Source organism: Hippocampus guttulatus, chromosome 7 (genome assembly GCF_054856545.1).
Source record: "Hippocampus guttulatus isolate MCC_2025c chromosome 7, RoL_Hgut_1.0, whole genome shotgun sequence".
Taxonomy (NCBI): domain Eukaryota; kingdom Metazoa; phylum Chordata; class Actinopteri; order Syngnathiformes; family Syngnathidae; genus Hippocampus; species Hippocampus guttulatus.
The window spans coordinates 2,760,373-2,781,910 of record NC_141267.1 but is presented as its reverse complement, the minus strand read 5'-3'; the positions used below and the strand labels follow the sequence as shown (position 1 = coordinate 2,781,910).

The window sequence follows — 21,538 nt, the reverse complement described above, 5'->3', positions numbered from 1 at the left end:
AATGGACCGATTTTATATTGTTCCAAATCCGTAAAAAATTCTGGAGTGGGGGGGTCTTCGGCAGATTCGGGGCTCATAATGTTTACAAGTAATGTTTGCAAGCATCCATTTTGAATCCTGTTTTTTATCGCAAAGCGTTAGTTTGTCATTACTTCCTATATGGGCTAAAACCAATGTCTTACTTGTTGTGATTGGTCACTACATAGGCAAATGCAAATCACAACCAATCCGTGTTCACCTTCCTAAACCCCTTTCTCGCGAATGCCGAATGTTATCGAGACTCGCGACGAAGCTAAAGTGCGTCAGATAGATGCGGATCTGAAAAACACGTTTCGATGGGACTGGTTGGATAGAAAGCTGACGGTGTCCCCAGTAGGAAACAGTAAAGAGGAATCATTGTGCTTGGGTCGGATTTCGTGAAAAAGCTCGATGTCGCCGGTCAAGCTCTGTGTGCAGTGTGTGACGATGTTGCTCTATACGGATCGAGAGTATGGAAAACTTTTCAGAGTAACGCAACCTCGGTGAAACACCGAAAACAGATATTTCTACTGAAAAGTAACTAGGCGCTATTAGACAGCCTGGAGCATGTGTAAAAACAAGAGGTGTAGGCTAAAAAGAGTGGAAAAAGACGGAGATGACCAATAAGCGTTTAGCGCTTGCTAAAAAGCTTAAAATGAAGAGAAAATAAAGTATTCTACCCCATGAAATTGTATATTGTTGTATATACTGTAAATAGACATCCACTTTATATAATAAAATACATTCATCAAATAGTCATGAGAAGCAATTTATTTTCCTTTTTTTTTCATCGCAACATCCTAGACTTTACATGCAAGTTGTAGAAGCGCTCCTCCTTGCCTGATTTGATAGGAGATTAGCGGTGGATTTAATGCAGAGCTATGGAGAACTCACCTGTATGGACATACCTTCTTGCTTGGCTCTCGACGAAGGCGGACGCTTTTGCTTTCTGCTCCTGTCCCCCCACCCCCACCCCCACCCTTCCCTGCTCGCCACTCAGTCCATGTGTTGTCTTTGTCTGACTTTTCCTAGCCTCCTGTCGTATTTTCATCCTAAAAACAAACATGGAATTGGTTGGCTGGTCTCTCGATGCCATCGGCAAAATTTTCTCGATGAGAAGAGCAGGCAGTGGGGAGCCTACTTGCCCCTCCTTTTGCTGCTGGGTACACCCTATATCCTTGGAGAAAGCGGAGAATGGTGTGCCTGTCAACACTGTCCGTTGAGGATGTGGATGACATCTACATTTTCGGCCTTCCGATAACAGGTATGCTGCTGTTTGGTGTTAGCAGTTTCCTGATCTATCACAAAATTCAACCGATGGGAGCGGCTCTATTGGAAGTGAAGAGCCTGCCGGTCTAAGGATGGCATAGCGCGGATGTCCAACACTCAGACTCAGACTGTTCTCAACCACAAACTGTTGCGGTTTGGAGCGTCTCTGCAACATGGTCAAGAACTTGGAGAAACTGGAATCCGTGCTCAAATATTGACTGAAATCACGGATTTGGCTGATCGACGCCACTAAAGAGACATAAGCCACGGACTCAAGGCTGTCTTAAATTCTTGGGCAGCCTGCTACCAAAACAACATCTGCTATCTCGACCTTCCCCTGATGAAAGTATGCACGGAAGCTAGTCCCCCACCATCACCCCCTCCTTCATACATTCCCTTGTTTCACCGTCTTCATTGTTTATGTCTTGTGACCTGTTGTAACTGTCATATGCTTGTGCAGGAGTTTTTTGCCTCAGTCAAACTATCCTCAAAATGAGGGTAGTTCGAGCGTGTTTTTTTTTCTCCCCCTCTCCCTCCCTTGTGGTTTCTTTCTGACTTCCGGGTTGAGTGAACCCTGGCGCGTTTTGGCTGCCGCTGCTCAACCCGTATTGTTTTGTGTTTTTTGTTATTGTAAAGTGTCCTTGGGTGTCTTGAAAGGCGCTTATAAATAAAATGTATTATTATTATTATACACCCCCACAGAAGAGAGAGCTACATATCTTCATTGTAAGTTATAACACGCGCATTCAAAGTCATACCTTGGCACTGTCAAATAAAATGGGAGATTTACACTTACACAGGGATGAAAGTGGCGAATGATGAAAAAAGCGGAAAGGGGCATGGCCGGGACGGGGGACGAGGCCACTTACAAAAGTGGCTCTAAACATGCTGAAGATGAAGTGTATTCAATTTAAGATAAGATAAGAAAACCTTTATTAGTCTCGCAATGGAGAAATTCCCAATTCACAGCAGCAAAGTTATGAAAGGAAGAAGTAGAACAACAAAATATAGGAGCTGCTGGAAAGGCAGCCACTCTCGCGGCGCCATTTTGAAGTCAAAACAAAAATAACACAACAAGACACATAGGACACAGACAGCCGTGCAATCTTCACCACTTTTCTGCATACACTTTGTTCTCTGAAGCAGTTATAGATGAAAGAGGAGAGGATCAAAGTGTCCTTTCACCAGTGGATCAGAGACGTCATGCTGAAAATGTGCACACGTCTGCTACAAGCTAAGTTTTGAAAGCAAACACAAAGCTGTAGCGTCCATTGACGAAAAGAGATGAGTTCACTTCTCCTCTCCCACGTAATCCGCTTCAAACTCCAAGCCGCGACTCCCAGTTCCAAATCCGCATTGGCGCTCCGCACTAACGCTGCTTTCTTCTCATCGTCGGCTCCTCAAGACTTTCATCCATCCAGCCGCAGACCGTTCAACAGCACCGATCGCTCCGCTGAACAAAGCGGGGCTGTGAAAAATGCTGCCCATTACAGGCGCAAGACACAAGCGCCCCGGGACTGTCCAGCAACGACAGTCAAATGGCGCCGACATTCCTCCCAGTCAAAAACAGTGCTGGTATACCCATGCTGCCGAGAAGGTGCAACCACCAAGCACAGTCTCCTCCTTGATGAATGTCGTGGCCAAAAAATGCTGAAAAAAGTCCACATCAGGTCCACACGACGTAACAACAAACACAAAGTGACAAAAAAAAAACACAAAAACGACAAAAAAAAGCAAGGCTCATGAGAGCACTTGCTGACGGCTGCCTACTCGGGCGCCATCTTGACTTCAAAGCTTTACACACTATTTGAAACTTTAACAGAAAAAAATATCCCAAGGTTGTTCACTATTCTTTCAAGTGAAAATTTGTGCAATTTTGCTTATGCATTCCTGGTGAGCACCAACACGTAACTTCAAATTTGCTGCTCAAAATCAAAACTAAAAAAGGAAACACATTCCCTGCCATATTCAAGATTTGTTAATTACTTGTATTCATAAAGTGTTGTGTAAATGTGATTTAAAAAAAAAGCTGTTGATTCTGACCTCATACAGTGATAGTGAAGTCCCACATTGTTTACTATATATGGGTTAACTTAATTTTCATGTTTTAGCTCAATTGCTCACTCATCTGCTCTGCGAAGACATCACTTGAAGTGGGAGGGATATTTGACAAAGATTGGAGTTTTTATGGTCTCCCCGTGCCTGCATGGCTTTTCTCCGGATACTCCGGTTTCCTCCCACATTCCAAAAACATTCATTGCAGGTAAATGGAACCCTATAAATTGTCCCTAGGTGTGATTGTGAGCATGAATGGTTGTTTGTCTATATGTGCCCTGCGATTGGCTGGCAACCAGTTCAGGGTGTACCTCGCCTACTGCCCAAAGACTGCTGTGATAGACTCCAGCACGCCCGCGACATTTGTGACGATAAGTGGATTAGAAAATGGATGGATGGATCATCATCTTTTAAGTATTTTTTAGAGCACCCTTGTCACTATTGCAAGATCGGGGATGCAAGGCGGTCGCCAACTGCCTATGTTGCATGCACGAGTCTATTTCTGTTTCTACAATGTCAAGCACGGCGTACTCAGATGTACTGAGCCTGGACCTCCCGGACTTTGATGTAAATGAGGTATGCCGCTAGAATTGGCTGATTCCATCCTACAATGGTGCACAAAGAGGCCCAATGCTACCTGTGTAAAGATTTCATAAAATACCAAAAGAAAGAAAACCCACACATGCACACAACGCGCACAGTAAGACTACACTTTGTGCTATACTTTAGCTCGGCACGAAAATACGACCCTTTGACGTTAGACGTTCCATTGTATTGTATATCAGGGCTGCAAAAATAATCTCCTACAGGTAGTTTTCGTTTTTCATTATGTGTGACATTCATATTTGATAGAAATATGTATGTACTGTAGTTAATGATGCACAATTAACACTTCCACATGCTTCATGTTGCAATGCGAGTATTGCACACAAAGAATGGAGATGTTTGAAATGTCCGGCGGATGTTTAACTGTCACCCTTTTCTTCTGTTCTTTGGTAACAATATTCTGAAGGCAAGCTGGCATCTTTTACACAGTTTTTGTTCTTCGTTTTTAGTGGCTCCCTGCTTTGTTCATCCATATAATCTGAAACTGACAACTTTGTGATCCCCATATCGAGTATTCAAACAAGTCACACAAACACTTGTTGTGATGCTTTGTGTCCCTGCAAGAACCCAAGCACCAAAGTACACAAGCATATAAAGTCATTAGGGACTTTTGTCGGGAAATGTTAGACATCAAATTGAGCTTTTTGGGAAGAACTTGTGAGTTCTGGTGAGTGGAAGTTAGTCATGATGCATTTTCAACCATTGTTGCTCACACACTTCCACAAGGCGTGGTGGTGTTTGTCTCGGGTCATCTGGGACTGATTAGCGGAGTTAATTCCTCATGTTGAATCGACTTTCTACTGCATTTCACCACAAACAGTAACCGCAACGCCCACATGCAACCTTACTTGACTTGTGTCTGGCAAACACTCATTTTATTGATGCATCTGGCCCAAGTGTGATTTATATCTCAGACTTGTTTCAAACACTGCAGCACGTCCTGCTGTTTGTACCAGGTTGTTACACTTAAACAACTTGATTATGGACACACCTGATCATCAGATAGGTAAGGAAGTCCTTCATTGAAAGTGTTTCTGTTCATGGGGTCAATCCATGTGGTCTCGTGTCACTGGCTCATGCTGAAATGCCTCTCATGGAGAGGGGTCACCAACCTTATGAAAACTGATAGCTACTCCTTGGGCACTGAATAATGGTAAGGGTTACCAGTTTATACGTTTCTGAAAGAACACTTTTGCACAAATTACCTTTCATGCCATAATTATTTACATTTTCCAACATTCATCTTTGCAAAGCCACTGATCACTATATGATTTCTCACAATATTTATCAACAACTTCCCAAAAATTTGGACAAAACAACCAGCACTGTACCTCGCTTGACTCCTGGCTTGTTGGATAGCTTTAGCCTCTTTCATCATCTCCTATTGCCTCTTTGACATACATATTGTAACAAACTTCACCAAATGATGACAGCATTGCAATGTTCTTTCACTATGGAGATTAGCTTTGCTGAAACATGTGGCCTTGCTCGCTTATTGTTAAATAGTTAAGGTTTAAAATGATTTGCAAATCATTGTATTCCGTTGTTATTCACATTTTATAAAACATCCCAACTTCATTGGAATTGGGGATTGTATTATCTGACAGTTTAAGTTCATCTCCAAACATTTACCAATAGAGATTTTGAATATTAACCCTTTCAGGGACGGTGGTTACTACAGTGGACAGCTCATCAGGTTACAGTGTGCATAAAAGGGTAAATGTTCATCATCCACTAAAAAGTTCAAACGTGAGAAAACCATCCTATTTCCCAAGCTAGGTAAAGTCTTTGAAATCATTCTTGAGGATTATTCTCTCACAATTCATCTCAACATTTTTCCTGTATTTGACCAAAACATTAATCAACATTTAATATACATACTTTACCATTTCAATCACTTTTGTACTCAACGATTTCAAAATGGGCAAAGATAATTGCTGGATAATTTTGATATGTGTTTGACAACACACCTGGGCCACCAGGAGCACCACATCGTGCAATGAACAGTATTCAAAATTCTTGTTATCCTAAGACAAAATATATTGTGATAACTGTCCTGCGGTCATGTTCTTGTTTAAAATTTTAAAAAAATATGGACATTTAGAAAAATTGTTCTCGAAGTAAATTTTTATAGGTTGGCAGCTGTGTGACACTTTAAGGAAGAGGGCTGTCATTACCATAGCACAGTATTACTAAAGCAGACATTTCCATACACCCAAACCCCTGATGTGCATTTGTTTGTCCAAGTGTTGGTGTTGTAGTGTCATTCTGGGATATCTTTGTTGAGTTGTTTTTCCTTTTGGACATGGAAGTGTGATGCTATGACGTGAGCAATTCTCAGTTTTTCCAGTAGTTCTGGGTGGCCATGTAGTTAAGTTATGGCACATCTATGATTAACTCCGCTGTAGACTATCGTTCTGCGTAGTCGTAGTCATATAAATCAGTCTTTCACTTTATGATTAAAGTAATACATCACTTCTGTGCATACCTCTCTTTGTGGATGTGGATGTACAGTATATATTTTAGATGAATATACTTGATGTACTGTACATGAAACTCCCTTGAAGGAAGAAACATAGCCAGGACACAGTTTGGGGTGGCCATCTGCATCTGCCGGTTTGGTTGAATTAGAGATGAGATGGATGGTAGGCAGGATGAAAGTGACACAGAAATAGAAGAGAGATTGTTTGGCTTGTTTAATGAACATAAAACATAAACAGTTCTGGGAGGTTGATAAGGCACCACAGACTGTTTATATTATAATGGTGCCTGACTAATTAGTAGTTTATAGGTGAGAAGTAGGTGGTCGAGTGGTGAGCACATCGACCTCACAGTGCAGAGGTACCGGGTTTGATTCCACCTCCAGCCTTCCTGTGTCGAGTTTGCATGCTCTCCCCGTGCCTGCGTGTTTTTTTTTTCGGACACTCCGGTTTCCTCCCACATTCCAAAAACATGAATGGCAGGCTGATTGAACACTCCAAATTGTCCCAAGGTGTGAATGTGAGTACGGATGGTTGTTCGTCTCTGTGTGCCCTGCGATTGGCTGTCAACCGGTTCAGGGTGTCCGCAGCCTACTGCCGATGATGGCTGGGATAGGCTCCAGCACGCCGCGCGACACTTGTGAGATTAAAGCGGTTCAGAAAATGGATGGATGGATGGATGGATAGGTGAGAATGATTCTCTGTTCAGTTCTAAATTTTACAGGAAGCACTTCAGTGAAGCTTGCACGAGGGAAATATGAGCGCTTCTTTTTGTTGCAGTCAGTACTCAGGCTGGACCATTTTGGACCAATGGAGAGTACAAAACCCTTACAGTACAGACCGTTCAGGTCAAATTTGACCTGATTTGACATAGCCATAAACATGCCCCAAAATGTCATAGGTTCAGTCTCTAATTAGGTTATTTTTCCTTCAGTGTCTCGAAACACACCCAAAAAAGTAAAATATTTAAAAATGTAACTCTTGCGTGCATGTGCTATAACAGGGGTCAGGAGCCTTTTTGACTAAGAGAGCCATAAAAGCAAAATATTTGGAAATGTATTTCAGTGAGAGCCATATATGTGTATATATTAGAGCTGTCAGTTTAGCGCGTTTTTATTGGCATTAATTTAAATGAATTTTAATGGGATTAATTTTTTTCTCGCGAGATTAACACGGCCCACGTCACAGCGGATGTTACGTTCCTCTATAAATAAACCAGAAACAAAACAACAAGCACGCTGCACAGGTCCACACACGCGCGAGACACCGAAAACGGATACTTAAAGCGTTTATGAATGGAAAGTTTACTTTTAAAAAGTTGCCAGATTGTTCCACTGACAAGACCAAAGTTACCTGTATGTTTTGCAGTCGTAAACTGAGCTATTATCAGAGCACGTCGAGTCTGAAATACCACTTAATGGCCAAGCACACAGCTGACGTGAGTACTCCGCCCCCTCGTCTCAGAGAGACAGCTATGGATCATTTCAAAGCGAAGAAAATGGACAACATTGTCCACAGCTCGACTCAAGATGAAATCATTCGCATTGCATCTAACGACTCCACAACGGATTGCCAGCGAGAGCCTCCATTACAAGCTGTGTACGAAGATTGTACGTAGCGGAGAAGGCTAAGGTACACCAAGTGGGAGAAGACACTGTTTCGGGAGAGAAATAAGAGACTAGGTTGATGAGCCTCTGGTGGTAGCCTGTCGAATACGATGTATGCCACTGACGCGATTGTTACTTGTTTGGAACTATTTTGTGTGGAAGGCTACAGTGTTCCGTGTCCATATAAATAAAGCGAGTGGAGCTTCTCTGTGTTCGTCTGACAGTGACGGTGTGCTGAGTGCGCGAGTTCAGCGGTGCAGTGGTAGCGACCTAGCGAACACTGAAAATAAAACGTCTCCAGTGTTGTCATCGAACCAAGTGTAGTCATCTGAAATGATGTCTGCACAAAACCGTAGAGAGACTTCCGCACAAGCAGGACCAACAGAATCAACATAGCCTGACTGCTGTGTTCAAAGCAAACTTGAGAAAAACGAAGTATGCAACCATGGCTTAAATCCACTATAGGCTGAGTACTAGTTTACCTTAGATGTGCACTTTATAATGTTATATTGCTCTGTTTTGATTCGATAAAAAGAGCTGTTAAAGCAGCTGTTGTGTGACAAAATATTTTTTTCACTGTTGTTGATGGACACTAATATTGTGTGAGAGATTATGTGTGAATAATTGCTCCAAGTGAAAAATGTTCATGTGAAATTGAAAATCGAAATTGTTATTTCAGTAAATATTTGCATTTTGCACATAGAAAACAGATTCATGATTCCATGTTGATGAGAGCATTAAAATGGGGGAAAAATAGGACAAATAAAACGGAATATTAATAAACGGAAATTCAGAAACGATAAAAAAATGCGTGAGTAATCACGATTAATTTTTAGTGAATTTGAGTGAATTATGACAGTTGCATTTTTAATTAGATTAAATATTTTAATCATTTGACAGCTCAAGTGTATATATATATATGGATAGCTGGATAGCTCAGTTGGTAAGGCATCGGTTTGGCGTACGGGAGACGGTGGTTCGAATCCCGCTGTGTGTGAGTCCTTGGGCAAGATTCTTCACACTCATGCCTACCTCATACAATGATGAGAGACAATAAAACGAATGACATGCCGGCTCAGACGTTGCCCGGCCAAACAAGGTCTGCGTCAGGTGCTGGGGAACCAGAGCACCTTGATGAAAAATGGGCTACTGGAACAAAGCGGAGATGGGCAAGATGCGATAACATGGCTCTGTTGGAATTCTACTACTCAAGCAACCCTAGTCAGAGGGGTTACATGCAGAGAATGTGGGCTCAATGGTTACTTCGAAACCCACAGTCACGGTTGACCACGAAACAACGAGTAGCTCAGTGTTCCAACATCCACAAACGGCAATTGCTGTCACAACTTGAGATTGATGAGGTACAACGCAGGTTCCATGGTGAAGGGCCCCAGGCTGCCAGATCAGAGGAGAGGGTCATACCAGAGATTGGGTGGCAAGCCCCAATGAATGCAGATGATGATATTGGGAGGCCAGCCCCAATGAATGAAATGCTGAGCGAGGCAGCAACTGACCTGAAAGCTAAGATCATGGCGAGAATGAAAGCTGGGCAACCTAGAAACTCTGTGAAGTACCACCTGAAAGTCTCATGGAAAGTGAAACCAATGAGCTGATATACGCTTCAGCATCAGTGATCCTAGAGATGCTTGGCTATAAGAGCAACCATGGAAGCCATGAGATACGTTACCCACCATGGAAAAGACGGTTGGAGGCTAAGATCAAGGCGGCTCGGAAAGATGTGAGTCAATTGACGGAGGCCCGGAGAGGTGTGATGAAAAGGCCGATACCCGAGAGGTACATCCAGATGACCATACCTGAAGCACTCGAAACTGCCAAACAAAGGCTCCAAGCCTTGTCCAGCCGCCTAAAGCAGTACACGAAAGAGAATGAGGCCAGACGGATAAACAGGCTTTTCGCAACACAACCTGCAAAAGTGTACGCTCAGTGGCAGGGTCCTAACAACAGAGCTGACCCACCAAGACCGGAAACTGAAAGGTACTGGAAAGGCATATGGGAGAAGGAGGTTGCACATAACAGCAGTGCACAATGGCTGGTGACCCTGAGAGAGGAGCACAGCAACCTCCCTGAACAGAACCCAGTTACCATAAAAGTGGCAGACATACAGGAAAGAGTCTCAGATATGAAGAACTGGACAGCACCCGGCCCGGACATGGTCCACACCTACTGGCTAAAGAAACTCACAGCACTCCATGAGCGCCTAGCATGGCTAACCGAAGGGCAAACGATCCTGATCATGAAGGATCCCTCAAAGGGTGCAGTCCCATCCAACTGTCGGCCAATAACCTGTCTCTCCACAACATGGAAGCTCATGTCAGGCATCATTGCGGCTAAGATAAGTGGACACATGGATCAATACATGAGCGAAGCACAGAAGGGCATTGGTAGAGATACCAGAGGAGCCAAACATCAGCTCCTGGTTGACAGAACAGTCGCACAACACTGCAGGTCCCGACGTACCAACCTGTGCACAGCCTGGATTGATTACAAGAAAGCCTATGACTCGATGCCACATACATGGATCACTGAATGCTTGGAGTTGTATAAGGTGAACAGGACCCAAAGAGCCTTCGTTGCGAACTCGATGAGGATGTGGAAAACCACACTTGAAGCCAATGGCAAGCCACTTACCCAAGTGCCTATCAAATGTGGCAGATACCAAGGTGATGCACTCTCCCCACTGCTGTTCTGCATAGGACTGAACCCCCTAAGCCAAGTAATCGCCAAGACAGGCTATGGATACCGCCTCAGAAATGGAGCTACGATCAGTCACAAGTTCCCACAGAGTCTACATTAAGCATTTTTGGGCCGCCATCAGCCATATTGTCGTGGCTGTGCTCAGAACCGCCACCGGCTCTGTGTATTCATGAAAAAATACAATAAATGTCAATGATTATTTCATATTAAACATCTGTATTCTATATTATTTAAACCTTTAAGAAAATATTACTTCTGTGTAGTTTCTTTTTTCCACTATAAATAAATAAGATATAATTGAATGTTTAAGAGTGGCGGCCCGGTAGTCGAGTGGTTAGCACGTAGACTTCACAGTGCAGAGGTACCGGGTTCGATTCCAGCTACGGCCTCCCTGTGTGGAGTTTGCATGTTCTCCCCGTGCTTGCGTGGGTTTTCTCCGGGTCCTCCGGTTTCCTCCCACATTCCAAAAACATGCATGGCAGGCTGATTGAACACTCCAAATTGTCCCTAGGTGTGGGTGTGGTGCGAATGGTTGTTCGTTTCTGTGTGCCCTGCAATTGGCTGGCAACCGGTTCAGGGTGTCCCCCGCCTACTGCCCGAAGACGGCTGGGATAGGCTCCAGCACCCCCCGCGACCCTAGTGAGGATAAAAGCGGTTCGGAAAATGTATGTATGTATGAATGTTTAAGATTTGATCATCTTGACTGATAAGGATTTTAAAATCAAGAACATGTTGATTTCATTGTGTTTATGGGAGAAATGTGTCCTGGCTCAGTCTGGCCGGTGTCATTGAACTTTGGATGGCTTGACACAAACATGTAGTAAATATTACTGTGTTCATGGAAAATGAAAATGTGCGAGTTATTGACTTCAGGAGCTCCCTGCAAAAGCAGAATTAATATTATCCTGCCGAAAGGTCACAAAACTATTTGCTAGTTTTTCAGCACTGGCTTGTTGCAAGAAATGTAAAAACAAAATGTTGACGTTAAATAAATCGCTTATGCTGTTTGAGTCAAGCGCTACGCAGTCTAGAGCAGGAATTTTAAAAGAGACATTGCTTTTAAGATCATGAAAGCCCCGTATTATAACTAGTTTTATCTGAGTTCATCAGTAAAACAACAAAACAAAACAAAAACATCCGTTCAAGACAAAGATGTGTTTAACTGATTCGCGTTACTTCATTTCATTGTTAGGTATTCCAGTGTGTCATCTGCAAAACATTGGCAGCTAACAGAATGTTTCGGAATAATTCTAAGGGAAGCATGTAAGGAGTAAAAAGTACTAGTTGAAGTAGGCACCCCTGCGGAACCCCATTATAGTTTTATGGAAAGAGTTTTTGTTGTCAGTATTTTCAAACTGAAAGCAATGTAACGAATATGATTTCAACCAATTCAGGGCAGTTCCTTTAAAACCAATGACATTCTCTGAAGTCTGTGAAAGTATGTGGTGGCCAAATGTTTCAAATTTGGTGCAAAGGTCTAAAAATTGAGATGAGGCATTTGTCAGATATAGCAAGATTATTAGTAACTTTCACAAACACTGAGTCAGTAGTGCTTCTAAATCCAGAATGTCTTCCAACAAATTGATGTTTATCAGAAAGTCATACGGTTTTCTCAGGAATCTTGGACAGAAACAGAAGATTGGATTTCGGTCTATAGTCAGTTAAGATATCCGGATCAAAAGGATCTCTGGAAATGTTTGAGAAGTTAAACATTCGTTGTTCATTTTCTTAACCTCTTTGATTAGAATATCTATGGTATTTGATCATGATAGAGCCCTCAGGCATGATTGCATTTTTTCCACAGGAGTTGATGTTAATGTGAAACTGGGAGGATACATCATGGGTTATAAAGTACTCTAGAGGCAGAGAAAATGACTGGGACACAGTCTTTACTGTATTTGGATCTGCAACAGCCAAGGAAAAAAATGGACGACAGAATGATGTTTGTCTTAGATCACTCCAACGATAAGGAGACAGTCGCAGATTAAACCACAATCATCATGCCATGCCATCCTGATTGTCACATCTGAGCAGAGTTTAAAAGCCTCCCGAATACAAGGTTGACTACATTCATCTGGCTTAACAACAATGGCATTCTATGAAATGAAAGGAATGTGAAACTGAAGCCAAATGCGCTAAAATCAGAGTTGTTTTGTTCCATCATAAAGCCAATCCCGACGGAGTATAATGGGATGGTTTCACCACGACTGTGATGTTATGGAGAAATATTTTTGTGAATGTAGGTGACACTTTCGCATACTCACTTGTGGAATGTGTGACCAAAAACCATGAAATGAATCCAGTTAGTTTTGTGTGTGTTGATTTATGTTCATGGGTGTTAATGTTTTGGATGAAAGATATGTAAAATTGAATCGGATCTACCAGAGTACTAGGCTTTTCAAGTTTAATGTTCTATGTTTATGGGTGTGGATGGCGGGGCGGGGGGGGGGGGGGGTAACTACCTAAAATTAATTTGTCTTTGAATGGAGACCAATTCTAAGGCCAAACCTCTAGCAAACATGAAAAATGAAATTAAAAAACATTTTCTGTATCTGCACCTGAAAGTGTACCAAAATGTTTCATGGTTTATGCAATAGTTGGTTAACTAGGTTTTTCTTTTTGCTCCAAACGTTTTGACAAAGTACGTCATTTCAAACGAGGGCCTCACTTTCGAAAGCAAAAAGATCCTGCACAGTCCTGCAACTTCCTCAGACAATTTTCTTGCCCCTCTGTTATGCAAGCCACACAAGTTTTGCACGGTAGCAGTGATAATTTTACAGTTTGAGCTCTGCGAGTCCCAGGGACTCGCTGATCAGAAAAGTATGAGTCCCATTATGCATTGAGAGAGAACCAAATTTCTAATTCTGAAATGGTCTACTTATTCAATTGCATATGATAATAACACAAACAACAACAAATATACATTGATAATAGGTTTATTTCTTATTCAAAAATCCTGCAACAATTTAAATAGTTCAAACATACAAGATTTGCTGAGAAATAGGTTCTTATTTCATCCCATGGTTCAGTCTTTGAGTAAATAAATTCTCCTCTCTTTACTCTGCTTCCAATGATGCAAGGCTTTCTCAACGTCAATTTATCATCGCAAAAAACTATCCAACTTTAGCTGCTTCCTCTGTGATATCTCCGCAATAAACTTTCACAACACTTGTTTTAACGTTACACAACTTGGCAATCGTCTGCTTCCCGCGAGGTGAAGGCCGATTTCGCCAATCTCATCTCGCGAGAACGGAAATCTTGTCACGCGTGATTACTTAACGCGAGATCAAAACAACAATGGTCATTGCTGGAAAAAATGATTTACTGTAGTTTTTTTGTTTTTGTTTGTTTTGACTGAGAAATTTCCTTGCGTCCCAAAAACGCACATTATTTTGAACTATGCGTCCTGCGGGAAAATTATGCATCCAGGACGCGGGACGCAGAGGTAACGAGATGGCTGGGTAGTCAGTTTAGTCCGGGGGTCGGCAACACGCGGCTCCAGAGCCGCATGCGGCTCTTTAGCGACATCTAGTGGCTCCCTGGAGCTTTATAAAAAAATGTTTGAAAATGGAAAAAGATTTTGATAGAAGGCTAACATAGCTCAAGTAGATATAGATACATGTTGCAGCTCCGAAAAAGGAGAGCTGTGGTGTTAGTTTTTAAAAATGTACACTTTATTTCTGCTTTTAACAGTCTCGACAAACAGAGACGTCTGCGTCCGACTCCGTTCCTTCTCTCTTCTCATTCGACTTGAGAGGCATTCAAAGACAGCCTCCGAAAAACGGAAATTAATGATCACTTCATTGACACTAAGAAAAGTGAATATAAGGCACCAAAACAGAAGATCAAGCGAGGAAATCACAAAATAAATTATACGGGGGCGTTTGTGAACACACAACAAAGGAGTGAATAATTCTGAGACAGTCCAGTCTCCTACATGCTGTATAGCATGTGTTTCCTTCATTGTAAGATTTATAGAAGGCTTTTATTTTTTTGCGGGGTTTTTTTTGTCCTATATGGCTCTTTCAACATTTTGGGTTGCCGACTCCTGGTTTAGTCACTTCATATCATTGTGGGTTGTCAGCATTGTCCAATCTGACAGGAGTGGAAGAGAAAAGAAGAAAATGTATTCAGTACATTTTAACCCTTTTCCCCAAGTGCTATCATCTTTTAATTTGGCATTTAACCTTTCAACCAGACCATTTTTTGCATTGAATCTTTGAAGACGCAGCTGCGTCTCTCTGTACCCTCATAGGAAGTCACTTTATATATCCGCATTATGTTCTTGTAAACTTGAGCAGATTATTGTCAGGCAGTTGCATTCACACAATCAATATTATTTGGTCCTAAACTTGTAGGAATCATATATTTCACCTCATTTCTCACAGGTTTGTGGTATGCATTCTGTAACAAAAGAAATGTTAACATCTGAGAAATTGTTTTTATGGTGGAGAATATGAGAAGACGGAGACAAATTAATTGCCTGAGTTTGTTTTAATGTCTGACCAAGCATGAAGATCAAGTACAATAAGGGGCGATTTAAGTTTTCACACATAAAAGGAATGGATGAAGCCATCCCCAGAGATGGGCAATTTACAAAATTTCAATCGGTCTGACGTTCGTTATCCGTCAGTGGCCAGGGCACCCGTCCGTCATCATCAGTCTGTCATTTTTTCAAGCCGATCCAAACTGTTATTAACAGTTGGTCATTCTTCTTTAGCGCATACCACCACCTACGGAACAGGAAGTGTAAAATGTTTCCATATATAGTCAATGGAGACAACCCTGCTTGTATTCACAGTGACGGAGAAAACACCCCACCTCCATCAGTGCTTCATCAGTCATTTTCAAGTTTCCTGTCATTCGTCAATCACCAGGAAATCGGGAATCCGTCAGTGACTGTCTGACAGTCCTGCTGTCAGTAGTGATGGAACGCCCATTTCTGGCGGTTCCTTTGAAACACATATTTGGGAAGAAATATTAATCACTGTATTTCTGAATTTTCTCACACCTGCCACAAGTAGTGGCCATCTCTGTTCTAGGAACACCAGAGGACTAAAAGGTCTCCGTCTGTGCACATTCAAGTCCACCTTAACTCAAAACTCAAAGTTGCATCTCATTTGAGTGTTAACATTCTCTTTGTTAGCATTAAATGTACCGAACCCAAAGCTTGACTCTTTTGACACCCAACTTCAATCCATTAGCACTTCACACCAGAGTCACAGTGCCTGCTAATTGAAGGAGAAATAATAGAAGTGAGCTTTGTGTGTGTGTGTGTGTGTGTGTGTGTGTGTGTGTGTGTGTGTGTGTGTGCGTATGTATGTATATATATATATATATATATATATATATACACAGTATATTTCAAAAACAAATCCTCGTCTCACCCCTCGGGTGGTGTCCGACCCTCATTCAGCTCGGGTCCTCTACCGGAGGCCAGGAAGCTTGAGGGTTCTGCACAGTATCCTTGCTGTTCCCAGCATTGCACATTTCTGGACTGAGATGTCCGATGTTGTTCCCGGGATCTGTTGCAACCACTCATCTAGTTTGGGGGTCACTGCCCCGAGTGCTCCGACCACCACAGGCACGACTGTCACCTTTACCTTCCAGGCTCTCTCCAGCTCCTCTCTGAGCCCTTGGTATTTCTCGAGTTTCTCATGTTCCTTCTTTCTGATGTTTCCATCACTTGGGACCGCTACATCCACTACAGCGACTTTCCTCTTCCCTTTATCTATGATCACGATATCTGGTTGGTTCGCCATTACCATCTTGTCAGTCTGGATCTTGAAGTCCCACAAGATCTTCGCTCGGTCATTCTCCACCACCTTCGGAGGTGTTTCCCATTTTGACCTTGGGGTTTCCAGTCCATACTCCGCACAGATGTTTCGGTAGACTATGCCAGCCACCTGGTTATGGCGTTCCATGTAGGCTTTCCCTGTCAGCATCTTACACTCTGCAGTTATGTGTTGGATCGTCTCAGGTGCCTCTTTGCACAACCTACACCTTGGGTCTTGTCTGGTGTGGTATATCTGGGCCTCAATGGCTCTGGTGCTCAGGGCCTGCTCCTGAGCAGCCAGGATGAGTGCCTCTGTGCTGTCCTTCAGGCCAGCCCTCTCTAGCCACTGATAGGACTTCCTGAGATCAGCCACTTCAGTTATGGTCCGGTGGTACATCCCGTGTAGGGGCTTGTCCTCCCATGATGGTCCCTCTTCCAGCATCTCGTCCTCTGTTCCCCATTGTCTGAGGCATTCTCTGAGTACGTCATCCGTTGGAGCCTTCTCCTTGATGTATTCATGGAGCTTGGATGTTTCATCCTGGACAGTGGCTCTCACACTCACTAGTCCCCGGCCTCCTTCCTTTTGGCTTGCGTACAGTCTCAGGGTGCTGGATTTGGGATGGAACCCTCCATGCATGGTTAGGAGCTTTTGGGTCTTAACGTCCGTGGTCTGAATCTCTTCCTTTGGCCACCTTATAATTCCTGCAGGGTATCTGATCACTGGCAGGGCATAGCTTTTTATTGCCCGGGTCTTATTCTTGCCATTGAGCTGGCTTCTTAGGACTTGCCTCACCCGCTGGAGGTATATCAGTGATCCATGTATGTGGCATCGAGTCATAGGCTTTCTTGTAATCAATCCAGGCTGTGCACAGGTTGGTATGTCGGGACCTGCAGTCTTGTGCGACTGTTCTGTCAACCAGGAGCTGATATTTGGCTCCTCTGGCTTCTGTGCTTCGCTCATGTATTGATCAAATGATGCCTGACATGAGCTTCCATGTTGTGGAGAGACAGGTTATTGGCCGATAGTTGGTTGGGACTGCACCCTTTGAGGGATCCTTCATGATCAGGATCGTTCGCCCTTCCGTTAGCCATCCTGGGTGAGTCCCATCCCTCAGCAGCTGGTTCATTTGTGCTGCTAGGCGCTCATGGAGTGCTGTGAGTTTCTTTAGCCAGTAGGTGTGGACCATGTCCGGGCCTGGTGCTGTCCAGTTCTTCATATCTGAGACTCTTTCCTGTATGTCTGCCACTGTTATGGTAACTGGGTTCTGTTCAGGGAGGTTGCTGTGCTCCTCTCTCAGGGTCACCAGCCATTGTGCACTGCTGTTATGTGCAACCTCCTTCTCCCATATGCCTTTCCAGTACCTTTCAGTTCCCAGTCTAGGTGGGTCAGCTCTGTTGTTAGGACCCTGCCACTGAGCGTACACTTTCGCAGGTTGTGTTGCGAACAGCCTGTTTATTCGTCTGGCCTCATTCTCTTTCGTGTACCGCTTTAGGCAGCTGGACAAGGCTTGGAGCCTTTGTTTGGCAGTTTCGAGTGCTTCAGGTATGGTCATCTGGATGTACCTCTCGGGTATCGGCCTTTTCATCACACCTCTCCGGGCCTCCGTCAATTGACTCACATCTTTCCGAGCCGCCTTGATCTTAGCCTCCAACCGTCCATGAGACTTTCAGGTGGTACTTCACATAGCCGTTGTAATCAGTTTCTAGGTTGCCCAGCTTTCATTCTCGCCATGATCCTAGCTTTCAGGTCAGTTGCTGCCTCGCTCAGCATTTCATTCATTGGGGCTGGCCTCCCAATCTCATCATCTGCATTCATTGGGGACAGGTATACAATATAGTATCTGCATACGGTGCTTTTTAGATGCTCAATGGTGGCTTCACACAGTAATGGTGACAATGCATTATATAGGCAAAAAAGTGTGTGTGTGTGTGTGTGTGTGTGTGTGTGTGTGTGTGTGTGTGTGTGTGTGTGTCTACAAACAAGTTAACTTTGAATATCTCTTCTGGGTTCCATCAAATATCAATCCATTTTCTGATCCGCTTATCCTCACAATTGGGCCGCGGGGGTACTGGAGCCTATCCCAGCTGTCTTCGGGCAGTAGGCGGGGGACACCCTGAACCGGTTGCCAGCTAATCGCAGGGCGCACATTGACATACAACCATTTGCGCCCACACTCACACCTAGGGATGATTTTGAGTGTTCCCTTAGCCTGCCATGCATGTTTTTGGAATGTGGGAAGAAACCGGAGTATCCGGAAAAAAACCCACTCAGGCACGGGCAGAACATGCAAACGCTACACAGGAAGGCCGCAGCCAGAATCGAACCCTGCACCTCTGCACCGTGAGGCCGACGCGCTCGATCACTTGGTTGATCATTTCGAAAATAAACTGATCTTAATTATTTTTTTGTAACTCATTGCCACCTTGAAAAATATGACATCACTCTGTTTGGTGTGCAACCTAACATGATTTACATTTCAACTTTGTACTTGGCTGCATTTTTTTTCTTTTAATAGTACTTGTCAGAATTTTTTAAAATAAATGTTTTTCCGTAAGAGTAAAAGATCATGTTGAAAGTTAAATAAACAAATGCTAAACATAATTTTAAACAAACAATATACTGTATTTGTTACATCATGTGGAGTCTCCCCCTGCTGGCTACGTTTAAAAATAGTTGTTAAAGAACACTGGCCAATAGACTAGTAGATTACCCCAAAAACCATAAAAAAGAGAACGTTTCCAGAAATTTTAATGTTTTCATGTCGGCATACACCACAAGGCTCAGATTGTATAAATATGTTTTCATAGTATCATTCTTATTATCACGGTCCAAAGATTGTACACTAGTTTTGCTCTTTGTATATGTTAAATGCCATCCTCTGTCACAGTGGTTATAATGGTCTGGCTGCCTCATATATGGATGACTTGACTCACCAAGCAACAACCGTATTGCGCCCACACATGTACACGCACACACGCACACTCATATATAAGGATAACTCCTATTAAGTGACAGTGTTAAACCACATTGAGTGTCTTCAGACGTTTATTTTTTGGTCAGTTTAGTGTGTCTGTCTGCAAGATGGTTGAAGTTGTGTCATTTTCTCTTTTCACACCAGTGTTTTGCTTTCCTTCTCCTCCTAAATTAAAGTGAGACGTGTCACCCGTAATTGTGTAAATGGTGAGAGACAAACATGAATCACATATGCAAAGAAGAAAATGTGTGACTCGTTTGCGATGGATCTTTTGGTATTTCATCTCGGTGAGCTTTTTCGGAGCTGTATAATTGTAAGTGAACTCTTTATTTATCCTTGTAAATTTGAATATGTTTTTCTTTTTCCCCTAGAGTGACCAAGTTCTCGTTTGGTGTGAGAACCACAGACGCTGTGCACAGGTAAGTCCACACAATGCAGTTGAACCACACCGCCGAATTAATGTCAATTCATGTCATTCCAGTCACACATCATGTTGCTGGGTTTCCGTCTGCTAAACTTCCAGGGTTGCTCTGTTATTTGGTGTCTGAGCAACTCCTGAGTTGTTTCAGCTTGTCAGAGATGTGTGAATAATGCATACTTTCATCATGATGTGAGAATACTTTAATAGATGAAATAATGCTTCTTTTGGTGTTTGCAAACTCGAGCCACCTTTATCATAGTTTAACCGGTGAACCATCCTTTGAAGTTTTCCAACTGATGTCGTGTCTGTGCTGGCTGTTCAGCTTCATATGGTTTTATGTCACATTTTCTCAGCTGGAAGACATATTTTATTTTTGACATTTTCCATTCTTTGGTACAAACTGCATCATGCAATGTGATGTAATTCTCACAAGAAGTATGAAGGTCAATATGAGCCTCTGCCTGGATGAAGCTCCTCATGCAGGTGATACTATACTTTACAAAACATCACATTGGATGAAATCTCACACACATTTATATTCAGGAGAATACAGCCATAAATCATTCTTTGGGAAGCTTTATGAACCAAAACCGACAGATCTTATTTGCTGGGCCCAATCACACCTCAATGGCAGCATTAGTTACGAGGTTTGGACAAATATTGCACACATCGTACACTTGATGGTACACCAATAGACACCACTAGTTGGCTATTGAAGCCATTATTTACCTATGTGCATTATCAGCTTGACGACATATTATGAACAGACATACTTTGACTATGGTATGACCTCACTTTGAACTGCCTTAGAGACGAGACTATTTTGGACGACGTTGCAGACATCAAATAACGCTGTGCATGCATCGTCTTTGCTGACTTGCAGTTTCACAGCCAAGTCCTATTCAAACCTGCTCGAGACGAAAGTACTGCCGCAGTTATGTTAGTCGGAAATGAAAGTATTGGAACAGTTTTTGGAGAAACGAAAGCACTGCAACAGTCATAGGGAAAACGAAAGTGAAGTCTCGGTTGAAAGCTACGCCCTGCTTAGAAGATATAAGACTTGTCCTGAGATATTGCTTTTGCGCATTTGTGCTCTGATCACAGTCATTGTCTGTATCACACTTGTGTCCGGAACGTTCAGATAAAATCTTCATGAAACAACATCTCCATTTCCAGCCTCTGATTTCACACATCAATTCAACCTGAATTCAAACTAACACGCGGAGGACGGCAGAAGAATCACACACAACATAGCACCACCCGCCTCCTCCCAACACTGGTCATGCTAATTTAGAACAGGAAATGTACAGATTTATTTTATATTTAATTGGGACCACTTAAAATTGTGTTTGTCATCAGGTTTGGGCCATTTTCTTTCCAATTGATGAAAATAAGTCGGCAGGAAAACATTGTACAACACAGTGTGATTTTCATAGCTTTCCTCACTCGCGTAAAATTAATTTGGCCTTTTGCATATCATGCCTTAGATTCAATCAATAACTGTTTGCCTGTCTCTCATGTAAACTAACGATTATACAAGTGTGGTTCATCAAACACTTTTGTGACAAACTAGAATAGAGATCTGTGGCCCGTTAACTTAACATACTATCTGTTCT

At 42.8% G+C, this 21,538-nt stretch overlaps 1 protein-coding gene across 2 annotated transcripts in view; it reads left to right on the top strand.

Annotated features, from left to right (window-relative positions):
• Positions 1-21,538, top strand: part of anos1b (anosmin 1b) — a 59,001-nt gene that overhangs the window by 9,902 nt on the left and 27,561 nt on the right. For both annotated transcript variants that reach the window (XR_015101477.1, XM_086116637.1), the window contains exon 2: positions 19,873-19,920. Coding sequence is in view for 1 of the 2 variants with exons in the window: in XM_086116637.1 (XP_085972763.1) it covers positions 19,873-19,920 (48 nt within the window). In the remaining variant the exon portion in view is untranslated. The remainder of the gene's footprint in view (positions 1-19,872; positions 19,921-21,538) is intronic.